Source organism: Patella vulgata, chromosome 4 (assembly GCF_932274485.2).
Source record: "Patella vulgata chromosome 4, xgPatVulg1.2, whole genome shotgun sequence".
NCBI lineage: Eukaryota > Metazoa > Mollusca > Gastropoda > Patellidae > Patella > Patella vulgata.
The window spans coordinates 20,210,175-20,224,342 of record NC_065882.2 but is presented as its reverse complement, the minus strand read 5'-3'; the positions used below and the strand labels follow the sequence as shown (position 1 = coordinate 20,224,342).

General features: G+C 37.1%; 1 protein-coding gene across 1 annotated transcript in view; it reads left to right on the top strand.

Annotated features, from left to right (window-relative positions):
- Positions 1-2,551: 2,551 nt before the first annotated feature.
- The window catches only part of LOC126817461 (phospholipid phosphatase 1), a 29,661-nt gene continuing 18,044 nt past the window's right edge, over positions 2,552-14,168 (top strand). Inside the window, exon 1 of the mRNA XM_050544451.2 lies at positions 2,552-2,991. Coding sequence (XP_050400408.1) covers positions 2,889-2,991 — 103 coding nt within the window. The 5' untranslated portion in view covers positions 2,552-2,888. The remainder of the gene's footprint in view (positions 2,992-14,168) is intronic.

Here is a 14,168-nt window from a genome sequence, read left to right as displayed (position 1 = left end):
CATTGGCCAAGAAAGTTCGTCCAGATTTTCCAGCGTGGGTTCCCCTTGTCAGTGATGCAGGGCGGAGGGCCTGGCAAGGACAATTGTCTAGTCGTTCGGATGGGACGAAAAACCAAGGTTCCATGTACACGTAAAAGATCCATTGACAGTTGAAATTCGATATAAGAGTAGGTCGTAGTGCCGCTGTCCGGGCAAAATTTCCCTCAAAGCACACGTCTTCATTAGCCCAGTTCTGAGCAGAACAGTAGGAGGTTAAACCCCATTGCATTTCATTAAAGCAATGGTAGCGAGCACCAGTGCTAGAACAAATAGCAATTTTAAGCTATGGTTTTCATTGATCTTCCAAGTTAGCTAATCAAATTTATCAGTACGCCTTGGCATTGCTCAGTCTTTTCAGAAATGCATATTTCGTTTCAATGCGACCTATATTATTTGTCCAGAAATAGTGAGTTTATCCAATCTGCAATAGGACGTTAAACTCCAATTCATTTCATTTCAGTATCCAGTCTAAATTTAATACGCAGCGGGGATAAACGTAGACCAGGTTACCTGTAGGTCGATATAGGCACCGGAAGCAGAAATGTCACTTCAATTTACCACAATAACTGTAGCAATTGTTAATTAGCTTTGGAAATAATATTAATAACTCCAGCTTCTGAAATCTACATTCTGACTATCGCTCTGTGTAGGTAGGAATAAGGAAGGGTGTCGTGAACGATGTAGAATATGTGTACTATATTTAGAACACTTAATACCACTTTTTCTTTTTAGTGCTTTTGTTTTGCAATATATTTATGAAACGTCTCTTCAAATGAGTGGAATCTTGTGTAGATTAAATTTGTCCACGCCTAAAATATTTGTGATTTGATTAACATCACGTCATAATATTTTAACAAATATATTTATTATCGTGTAACATATGGTATAACTGATATATATATGTTTACTTTTTGCAATATCGTATTCCATAAACTTGACTAGTCTAAATACAAGTATCCACCCTCACAGAACAACCCTCTTCATATTATTTTTAGACAAATAAGAAACAATTAGCATCTACTTATTATATATGTTTACTTTAGCAGAATATTATTTAGATAGGAATACACGGATCTTGTATGCTACTTGACTATATATAATTCATAGTTCCACCCTCATTTAAAGTTGTATACTTTACCAAAGCTATTTAGATTGCACTATAATATCTTTTGTCAGGGCGGAGGCTCTCGCCTACAGTAAACTAATCTTCACTGTCATCGTCGTCATCATCGTCTTTGTCGACATCAAAACTAAATTTAGCAGCTCTCTTATCTTATCATATCCGTCATCTCAGATTCAATTGTTATTGGTCATCAATTTTGTCATTTCCCGCTTTCCCCACAATCCTTGTCCTATTATTCAAATAACCAAATAAAGGATACAAACTATCTTTAAAGAGAATTTATAAAATTATCCTTTACATAAAAGTGGTTTCAATCTAACGGGATTACCCACACACAACACAAACTAGGTCATTTTGGGTCCATGAAATGAAATTAAATGGGGTTTAACGTCCTACTGTTCTGCTCCTATGCTGGGCTAATGAAGACGGGCATACGTCATACAGTGTGCTATGAGGGAAATTTTGCCCGGACAGCGGCGCTCCGGCCTACTCTTATATCGAATTCCAACTGCCAAGGGATCTTTTACGTGCATTCCAATGTATACACGGGACCTCGGTTTTTCGTCTCATCCGAAGGACTAGACAGCTGTCCTTGTCAGGCCCTCCGTCCTGCATCACTGACAAGGGGGAACCACGCCGGAAAATCTGGATCGAACACCTGACCTCCAGGCTAGCGAGCCAGCGTTTTACCCACTTAGCCACGTGATCCCCATTTTGGAGCCAACGTATGGTACATTTTTTTTATTTAAAAAATTCGCTTACGCATAGAGGACTTTAGTAGTGGGATGAAATTGCAGGACCCAGTGAAAATACACGAGGTTAGTCAGGTGTTCCTACTCTCTGTCACGTAGAAGCATGGGATCGAAAACACGCCACTAGACTCTGTGACAGAGCTTATGAACTGAAACACACGCGTTAGACCGTTTTATTTCCCCCCCCCCCCATTCACTTCGATTTTGAGAACTGAATGGTATAGTTCGATGTATGGATAGCTTGTATAACAACGGTGACGTATTTAAATTTTAAAAATACAGCACTAGCATTGACTGTATATTTAACGAGGGCGGTGCCCGCATTGCTGCACAAAACGCAATATAACTTGTACTCCGTTTATTTTTGTTCCATCGGACCGATGCATCATATATAAAAACCCGAAAATTATTCATTGATTGCTTCTCGTTAGCTATCATTGCTGTCTTTACGCATATAACCGCGACTACCATTGAAAATGCCAAGCGCAGTTTTTCAATAGTTGAGATCTAAATGAATCACACAGACTTACAGCTAGTTGGAACAGTATATCGACAAACAATGTGATCACACGCTTGGTGGTTCTTTTAAAAGGTAAATTCTAAATGAGTTTCTCCATGAGAAATTTCGCTCATAATTTCTATAGAGACTCTACTTTACTCATTTGTTTGTACATGCAATCTTTTAACAATCATCGTTGGTTATCTACGTTTAGGGAGAGTATAAACGACTCGGCCTACTACACTTCAACTGAATGAAATAGCGTTGTGAGAGGGAAATGATATAACACCAACGTGTGGACGTCAGTCTTTCATTTCCGTAGATACGGGACGTCATTTATATACAGCTAGGGGTGAAGGGTCATCACAACGTATAAAACGACAGCGCTCTTTAATTCTTATTAGAGTTTAGTCAGATGTGTAATTGGTAAATTGTAAAAGAACTTGCAGTTTAACAAACTATTGTACCGGCAGTTATGAATAGGGATAACAATACAGACGATTCAACCAAAATGTGTCAAAGAAAAACAACGTTAATAACTAAGCAAATTGTCATTGATGTTGTCATTTGGTGTTTAGGTAAGTCCTTTTTTTCAATTTACACATTTTAATTGAAAGATGAGTTATATGATGGATATATTTGTGATGATGAAAGACTGTCGTGGTATATAATATATAAGTATTAATACCTTCATTGACATTCATTTACTCTCTATACTATCTATGTACAAGTCAAGGAGATCGATATAGGGCTTGTATTGATTACAATGTCTTCTTCATTAATAAAAGCTGTAGAATGTAGTAATTATTTCATGTTGGTCGTGTTGACATATTTGATACCAGGTGATGAAACATTAGCTTCTTTAAAATTATTCCGTTATTTTTCTCGTCGACAAACTGGTAAAATTTAAGTGATAATTGATATGATAGAGCAGTCCTCGCTGAGAGCATTCCCCGCTGAACATTGCAGGCGTATAGCAGACTTATTGGATAATTGTCAAGTTATGTTGATTTGATACCATTTGTGTGCGGTGGTGTTTCGGCGCACACAAGGATTAAGGGAGGGGAGGGGGCGAAATTTATTTGTTAAGGCCAGCTCAATTTTCGTCAAGGTCGATGAAATGTAATTAGGGTTAGGGCACGTGATTGTTGGCGAGATTGTAGGTTAGGGTTAGGTCCAGGTTTAGAGTTAGGGCTGGGATTAGCTCTAACCCTGTTTACATCTCGTGACCTTTGACCAAACTTGAAGTTGGCCTTACCAAATAGATCTAACCGGTGGGGGCGGGGTGTGGCGACCGGGTTGCAGCCAGGGTCCCCCAAATTAATATCAAAACTAAATATGTCATAAAATATGGGAATATGAAATTTTCGCAGCTACGGTAGAGCAATCAGGGGGCATGCGCCGATTGATAACCCCATTTCATAGTTGATGCAAGGGAGGGACCCATTCAGCAAGGGACCCCATGCAAGCTTACTCCGGTTTGGAGCTCACACTGCTTTTTTACAGTGATTTGCGTTAATTTGAGCTGATTTCTATAAAGGCACTTGCCTCCAAATTTGAGGTTATGTCCTTTTTATTCTCAAAATATAAGGCTTTGACTCTGATATATATTGTAATTAGAATAATCTCATGGAAGTAATGTAGGTTACATATCACACACTTTGTAGTCAAAACATTAAAACTTTCGTCTAAATGTTGTCTTTAATGACGAGAATTCACAAACAGTAAACAAATTCACATCGATTTGTTGTTTTAGCAAAACTTGTCAACAACTCACTTTAGTTCAGTGTTTGTTTATCATTGTTGTGGGGATCTCTGACACAGTCATTCAACGCATGACCTTGTTCTTCTGCCCAGAATCCCGGGTGGATGCAGAAAATAAAGGTACAGTACACACAACGTCACGGAACGAACCCTCGGGATTTCTCAAGCCTTGTAATTGTTTCCGCTTGTTAGGGTTAGGGAATGTGTAGCTGAAAAAGAATAGTTTTGGCCAAGCGTTCGGATAGGACTTCAAACCGGGCAAGTAAAAGAATCTTGACACTCACAGTTGAAATTCGCCGTCTTTTAAAATTCTACTTTATAGGATAATAAATGAATCGCATAATTCCGAGGTATTTTTTCCCAATCTCTTTCTCGTATAAGCACGATCAAAATAACCCCCTGTATCATCAACACAATTCGATTAGTTTAAGACTGACATGGTTACGTATGCGAGTTGTGGATTTTGCCCAGGTAGAATTTCTGTTGCCATTACCAAATTGTACACAGAAGTTTTTGTTGTTTTTTTTTGTTTTGTTTTTTTGTCTCTACCGAACGATTATATAGACAAAATAAGGGTTAACGTTACTGTACTTATGAATATTCTTTTCATATAGAAAAAATAAAATACGCAGTCCTAATCTTCGTCTCGCTTCGCGGATCAGATAAAAAGATGCGTCACATATTGATTAAAATCATCAATGACGAATGGATGTATTGCAACATTTATTGAATTAAATGACCTTTAAAATGTTTAGTGCTTCGGCAATTTTAAATGCCGGGAAGGAAGTTAGTCTCATCGTCCGAGTGGGTTGAATAGCAAGCATGGTGCATGTAAAGGATAGTAATACAACTAATGCTGTTGGAATTACAAATTTTTATGTCTCACTTCTTGTACTATTCAAAGAGACACAAATTATGATTTCTTTTTAAAAAATCTATCGATCAGCTAAATGCAAGTTGCACTAGAAGCTATACTGGGATTTGAAATCTCTAAAGAACTGTCTGAAATCATATCGCTTGCGCTTTGGAGATAACCTTTGGCCAGCTTCTAGAAATATTCGAATTATACAGGAACCGGAACCAGAGTAAACATATTATAACTAATCAATAACGATTTTTTACAGTAGCTGATAATGCCAGGGCCGTATTTAGCGGGGGTGTAGGGGGTACATTGCACCCTCAGAAAAATAAGGCGCCCCGAGAAATTGCGCCCCCCACCCCATCCAAAAAAAACCCAAAAATTATTTTACTATCTTTCACTTATAAAATAATACACTTGATTATGATCACACAGTGATGCTCTTAAGGCACTGATCAGTCGATCGGTTTTAAGGGCGCCCACACGCCAATGGGTTCGTTTGCCCTGATCGAAACTTTCATATCACATACGTGGATTCTATGGCGCCCCACCACTCTGCTGCACCCCCACTTTTAAAATTCTACATACGGCCCTGGATAATGCTTGTAACCATTGCTTCACTTTTTGTTGAGATTATTTCATCGCATGGAATTCAAATTTATGAAGAAAACGCAGACTTTAATTTTGGCTCGTTTAACATTGTAACGGTAAACCATGTAAACAGACATCCTCGGGATACCGATGGTAAACAGGTGACGTCAAACTACCAAAGATCAACTCTAGTTCGGGTTGTATCGGATGGGGTAATGCCTGTGTGGGGCTCCATTTAGATTGTCGTGTTTCCAGTTGTAACGCAAAAGTCTTCATTAAGCCAGCATGACAAAAAAGGCGGCGAATGGTCTAAATGGACGCTTTCATTCACCATATTCTGCACATTTAAGGTACACACAGAAACTCATTTTCGCTCAATCCATCCGAGCTCGAATCCATTCACTGACGCTCGTCCATGTTCCCCGGCCCGACAAAGAAGAGCCTGACTGTCTACCAAACTTAATTGCCCTGGCAATAAAACTGTGTGCGTGCCTTAAGGATTTCTGGTACCACCAGGAGATTTCAAGGATTGTGAAGATTTTTTCACATACCAACGTCATCTATTTATATAGTTATTTTAAAACATTCCAGAAAAATACCATGTTCTTGAAAAAGTTGTTTATTGTTCTTCATACATGCCGTATTAGCTGAATCATTCAAACAATGTTGACGGAACCTTTAATCTTTTAAATATTTAGTTAAACGTGACCATCATTTTTAAACAAGGGCTAAATATTTTGCCAGGTTCGTATATACATACGATTTTCTCGAATCATATGTTATAGTCCTGTATTATAGGCTATGTTTTGCTTTTTTTTGTTGTCTTGGGTTTTACGCTTTTCGTTTTAGTAAGAGTGAGAATGTGGTTTTCTGGTGTGGCAAAAAACAGGCTCGACGCCTCGCCCAAATGCTTTTCGGATGGGACGAAAAGCTGAGATTTACCCTTTGGACGCTGAAATAGTTTACTGAACAACACAACGTATATTCTGGTAGCCATCGATTTCAGACTAGTTGAGAATGTAGTTTGATGCGTAATAATGCGTAACAACTGGAAACTTGTTTCAATGCACAATATACATAATGAGCATAACTTCGATTCAATTGAGACTAACATATTGTCATTTTAAAATCATTTCTATATGGTCACGGGGGCACAGAGAGCGGAAGAGTTTTACCCCTAACAGCGTCGACCCATCTGCCAACGGGTCCCTTGGCTTTCTTCCCACAAGAACGATTAAACATTTGAGGTGCATACTTGCAAAATCTGAAATCCTCGTGAATCCAAGACCCTAACCAAATGACCACCGCGGCTTATTTTGAAAACAGAATTCGATATAAGAAGAAATGCTTTCAGTGCCGTAGCGCGAGCATGATTGTGGAATGACTTGAACTTCCATAACAGCCGAGTAAGGCTGTGAGACATTTATTTTAGTTCCACGCCTAAAAGCCAAAATTAACCAAACTAACACCACAGTGCATAACGCATTACGTCATTTACGTGGTCTATTCCAAAATAGAATTTGTGGCCTAATTATAACATAATGTCAAGGCATGTATCATATAATTTTTTTTACAAATAAAAGTACCCTTTCAGAAATAGCAAAAGGTACTCGTAATTTCATGCTTTGGCACAAATATTTAAAAATCGCTGGCAAGTCTGATGGACACGTGATGGGAGAATTCGTATGTACATATTGTTCTTGGTTAAAAGCTCGTGTAGATGTCAATGTAAATAATGATAAGAAATTGTTTGAAATAAGTAGATGTATATTATATGTTTAACATTATATACGTTTCTAGTAGGATCTGCTGTAATGAATCGGTTATCTTGTGATGTAATATCGTTTTCGAACACATCTGTGAAAATATCGTGATATTTAGTGAGTTATACTGGTATTATTGCGTTCAATTGATGTAATTACGATATCGTATCATGTCTGCCAACACCAGATATATAGATCTATATCGACATAAATACACATCGTATTTTTGTGTTAAAGAGGCATTATCATTGTTAACAAGATTCATCTAATTATGGAGAGAGAGAGAGAAATGGAGTTTAACGTCCACTCGACACAAACTAGGTCATTTCAGGACTTACATATGATTCAATTTTATTTCAATAATTCGCTTGCGCGTAGGGGTCTTTAGCAGTGGGAGGAAACCGGAGGACCCGGAGAAAACCAACGAGATTGGACAGGCGACCCTACTCCTTGTCACGTACAACCGGGGAATCGAAACCACTCCAGTTGACTCAATGACAGACTTTATGATACAGCGCGCACACGCTAACCATTCAGGCCACCCCCCCCCTCCATCTGATTATATAATATCCAAGCAATGACTTTCGTTTACAGGATAGGATGAAATAAAGCATGGCATACATTTGAAGCAATCGACCTAAAATCATGCTACCCAGGCCCAAGTGAGCAAGAAAGACATTTTAAATATTCCAGAACGGATGAAATATTGTACATTGAAGAGACGATAATTAACATTTCGGTCCTTTGCTTACCTAATAAAACATTTTCAAGCCCTGTCTTTACCTGTCATGTGTGGGTTCTGTAAGGGTGGGTTCTGTTAGGTTTAATAACGAACGTGTGTCTGGTCATTTGCTGAGGACCCGAAGCCAAACTCCACCTGTGTTCACATTGGCATTCACATTTAAACGAACGTTGGAAATCGAGAAAGAATAGGCGGAAACGCCGTTGTTTTTGAAAAACTCTTCAACTTGGCTGTCGTAGGCATAAATATAGAATCATTACCATAGATGTGTCTCCAAATAATCGAAGTATTATAGATAATAAAGCCCATTCCATCTCACTAAAATCTATTTTCATGATTTTGTATTTTACATAACAAAGATATAAATAGACATAAAACATTTAAAATTTCTTTATTTTTTAATATTTCTCCTAATGATGTATATTGCACCTTTCTTTTTTCCACCATCTGCTGCGTATAAAATTTCTCCGTAGGCTATGATAAAAAATATGAAATAATAGTATTTAATGGGGCTATGAAAGAGGTATTTAAATATCTTATCTTTACATTTCATTCAACAATACCAATTACTATACCACACACAGAACAGATCACAATACATACACCCCTCAAGCAATCCTCAAACCCCACTCCCAAAAATATATTATGGCATTTTCTAGCCTTCGTTGTTTATTAGGTTTATTTAGTGTATTTAGTGTATCTACCTTGTCTGTATGTAAGATTGCATTCGGTAAATCTTCGCACACCTGTAACGATTGTAACATTTAGGTGGTTATTGTATCTGTAAAGCTTCATTCGTCAATTCTTCTTTGCACACCTGTAATGATTTTAACATTTGGGTACCCCCCTCCCGAACCCTAAACCACCAATATTTTGCGGTCATTGTGCCTACCGTATGTGTAAGAATTCATTCTATAAGTCTTCTTGCACACCTTTTGGGGAGGGGGAGGGGCAGCGCCTACCATAACATTGATGGTACGCCCCACACCCCACACCAAAGTGTAACTTAGTATGTATTTGAATAAATGCAATAGGTCGTTGGAATATATGACATGTGGTGTCTTATAAGTGTCGACATTACTCTCGCATACAAGGATACTTATATATAAGCTGCTAAAACTTACATAATCTTTTCTAGATAATTGTATCATAAGAACGGGAAATCACTTTTCAATCCTACTTTATGGCTATCTCATTTAATAAAATAAACTATAAAAGTGAAGAAAGAATGGTGGTTTTATAGAAATAGAAGCTCAAATAAATTTTAATGTTTACTTTAAATTACAAACCACATAAAACTAATCTTTTATTGTCCCTTTACATGTAATAAATGTTAACACATAACTATTTGCATGTGGGGTTTTTATGTGAAAAATGTAGCTTACATTATATCTGTAGATTTTAAAGCACTTTATGCATTTAAATGATATTTAAAACCAAATTTCTATAGACGAAAAAAATACTACCCCTTTGGGCACACTGTGGTGAATGTTTCAATCCACGTAATAATTTGATTGATGCATGGTTTCCGATAATGACATGTTATACCTTTATCATCAACCACAAGAATATTGTTTACAGGATCAAAGCTTGCATGATGGTTAACATTACGAAACTCTATCTAGAACAATAACTAAAAATGTCATGAAAAGGGAAATCTGTTTGTTGGCTTCCCGACCTATATGTGGTGAATATGCACATCCATCATGGCTGTTGTACGTTGTTCATTTTTTATCACTAAGTACTTCAGGATAAGTAATTGCAGAACCCATTATCACGCGATTCTGACTGATCTAGGAGTCTGATTGTTTATATATAACCAAAAACTCGATCTTTGTTTCAGTTTCGCATGCACGTGTGCAGATGTCATGCTAACCCGACCCTGTTGATGCAATTCTATCGATCAAGTCAGATATTGTGATAACCACCGTTTTGTATTTTACGCTTTGATATTTTCGTAAGTACGTCAGCGTAAGCGATGAATGGAGATCGATTTAAACGTTGATTTTATCCTTAGGAGTAATTGATCTATTATTTACTGGCACCAGACTTTTATTCATAATCGTACCTATATTATTTCATCATTGCACTTGTAATTACATGTACAGCTGGATATACAACACGTCGAGGTTAAAATATGTTTCATGGCAAATCACCGTAAGATTAATGAATGAATGAAAAGGGGGTTAACGTCCGACGTCTCTGCACCAACCGGGATAATGCTGAAGAACATACGTCATACAGTGCGCTATGAGTGAAAATTTTAAATTCCATCTGTCAAGGGTTATTTTAGGTACACGCCAATTTGTAAACGGTGCCTAGTTTTTACATCCCATTTGAACGACTAGACGATGGTCCTTGCCATTCCCCCGAGCGGACACCACGTTGGAAAATTTCAGGGAACATTCTCGGCCAACACAGGGATCGAACCCAACACCTCCTGGTTAGTGGTTTGGTGCCATTTATTGAGTCGCCGTGACTCTACAGCATAAAATGAAAGCGCGTTAAAGAAAAGAGATGGTCGCCAGGGCAGTTACTCTTTATATTCTTTTGGGTTCCATACCCGATCGTAAGATCTAAGATCAGATTTATTTTTTGTCGGTTAACAATGTAATTTTGCGTGGATGTATTTTATTACGGTAGGTAAAAATCGAACTGACAGCTGTTAGCAGGTATACATGTAATCTGATATTTTAATAATATATTTTAGAAAAAGTAATTCATCATGTATAAGATTTGTTACGCCTACTATTGTAGTGTAGATAGAACAAAAACAGACGTGTATATACAGGATATCATTATGTGTGGGCGAAACTATGAACGGGTAATACTGCTACAACAATGAATTAAGAAATTTTAACATATAGATGTAATTCAAACTGAACGCCTTAATATATATTGTTCTAGAAGTCATCGTCTTTGTAACCAGACTACACCGATATATGTTAATAGTAACACTATTTAAAAAGGGTAAATAATTCGGTCACAGGCCTTTCTCACATTTTGCTTCTTCAACTTTAATGAAAATTACATACCAACTGAAAAACAAACCAGATACAGGATAGAAGCATACGAAAGTTATGCTGTATGTCTACAATATTACTATTAGCTCCGATATCGAAACAAGGGCGAAAGATACTTTAGTCTTTCTCTCTCTCCCCGCCCCCTTTTGCATGGCGATCTTTGTTGACTTTTTGGTGCAAAATTGAAGAAAAGGGTTTGGCTATACATTTTCTGCCAGGTTTTGGTGAATATTCACTTTTTTTTTAGGCGGAAGTGTGCGAAAGTTAAGAGGTTAGTTATATTGATATATAGGGAGGAAAATTGCATGTTTAGTTTAGTCTCTACTTCCAGTTTGGGTATCTCAAGTTTTCCATGGTGAACCCCTCATACGTACTTTTGAGCAAAAGGGGTTGCCACATGTTGCTCCATCTGTGGTAGAAAGCGTTCTACCCAACGAAATTCTGGGGAAAAGTTAGAGCCGATCTAAGAGACGAGAATTAACTTAAAAGTCAATGAGGAAATCATTGGTAAACTGTGGCCAGACACTAAGCTATATAGTTAAATGACATTTTAATTCCTACATCGACGATTTTAGTCGAAAACACCAAGTAAACTTCGAGTATTTATTCTGCTTTCATTTTATATAATTGAATATAATTTTCGTTCACATTCTGGTCAAGTTATTATTGTTCCGCATGTAATATGTTCATTGATTTGAAACTAATATGTTATTACGTTAACCACCGTATATAATTTAAGGTAGAATCTCAATGGAAATAAATCTAATGCGATTTCATTCACATGACGAACACCACTACATACGCCTATTCAGCATAAATAAATGAGGTTTTGATCTTACTTAATATCTAATAATCATATATATTATATAGGTTACTATGTAGACCAATAACATAAATTATTCAAGTTTCTTATTAAGCCGAAGTTAACAAAGTTCGACTTGCCCCACGTTTCGGACGAAAAACCCAACCCAATCCAAATCTTGAGACGTGATTTCCAATTTGATCTGAAAGAGTTTGCCCCTAATCCTGTTGCACAGAAGACAAGACAAATTAGCACTAATGTTCACAAATTTGTTTCATACGATATTTGATATACAACCAAATAATATGATACTAGAATTATTGCTAACACGAAGGTTATAATTATTATTATTGTCAATTGTATACCGGTAGATTTATTCTTTCATCACTGTTGGATATCGTACATCAATCACAACTTTTATTTCGGGCTAATATTTATGTACTTAGATTTAAAGATAAAAACAAGTTGTATATAAAGACGAGGATTGTACTAAACCATTTACCCACATCACATAAAATTTAAATAAAAATCCAACAAATATTATAATCAAATTCTAAGGTGTTTTGAATTTGAAAAAGGGCTGCACTGTTTTCTTGAATTAGAGCGGTTTCTTAATTGATGGGTTAAGTGGCTTGACCTGACGATGCACCAGTAAGGATAAACCCTGATAATTATTATGTCGGATGAAAAAACAATGATCCTTTTTATACTTTCGCTTTATTTTGCCGGTGCACTTCATTTTTCACAATATTGTGAATCACTGAATAGCTGACGATGACATCTTCCCGAATTCAATCATTGAAGAAATGACAAGTTTTGAAAAATGAAACAAGATATGTCATGGCTTACAATCCCACCCCAATCTTCCCTGTAAACTTTTATATATTACGGGGAATATTAAAGTCTCGACGCGTCATTTTAGCGCTATATATGTATAGGATTTTTTTAGTCCAAAAATGGTTCAATTCTGTTCAGTATTTACAACGATATGTGGAATTTAAATTTTATCGATCTATGCTATTCGTTATGTAATAAGCCCGCCACATTTTGTTGTGCGCGAAAATTTATTGGTAGATATGTTTTAAATATAAGCTGGATTATATCTATCGTTGTTATTTTGATTTTGTTCCCTTATTAGATATACAATAATCAATCTGAGCACATATTAGCGTGAACTGTTAGCGAAAAATGCAAATATGAAAACATGGGTTTCTTTATTTTATGTGACTAATAATGTATAAAACGTCGTCAGAATAGGTAAATTATAAAACGCATGACGGATCGTTACAACTATGTATGACAAAATGCGTTTCGATATGCGACTAATAATGTATGAAACCCGTCAGAATAGGCAAATTATTATAAACCAACATCGTAGAGACATGTTCATTTCAGTTTTAGCTTTCTGAAAGATCGTCTCAATTAAGCAAGGGTTTGATCTGTAGGCGTTAAGGATCTATATAATAAAAGTAATTTCAGAGAAATCATTAAAATTGGCCACTGTTCAAAGGTTGAAAAGTCCACTCGTTTTCTGTTTGGACAACATTTTCATTCTCGTGAATTGCTCTATGTAGATGTCTTGCATAAGTTTTCCACTTTTGATTAACATTTTGCCCTAGCTCTGATGTTAAATAAAGGAAATTAACTCTTTAAAATCTCTTGACCCTTTTCTGGTATTTGACACAAACTACGACATCAAACAGTCAGATTTATACACCCAATTCGTGTCTTCATTTTCATAACAAACATACAAGAACGTTTTGGCTATAAAGCTCATTGTAAGTGAAATTAAATGAGGTTTAACATCTTACTTTTCTGCACCAACCGGGAGAATCAAGGCGGGTATATCCTATACAGTGTCATCTGAGGGCAATTTTGTAATGACATGCCTAATTATGTTTCAATTGCTAATTGGTACGGGGCGGGCGGGGGGGGGGGGGTCTGTAACTTCCTGCTGGAGATATACTTAGAACCCCGAGTTTTTTCGTCCCACGGCTAGACGTACTGCACGGTCTGCACCACTGGCAAGTGGAAACAAAACTGGAATTTACCGAAAAATTTTGTATGCCAACACCCGAGACCGAACCTGAGGCGGGGTTGGGGGGGGGGGGCAATGGTTACCCTGTGCGCGTTGTATCATACGGTGTGTCATTGAGTCCACTGGCGTGGTTTCGATTCCCTAGACCGTGGGTTTTTCTCCGGACCCCCCGA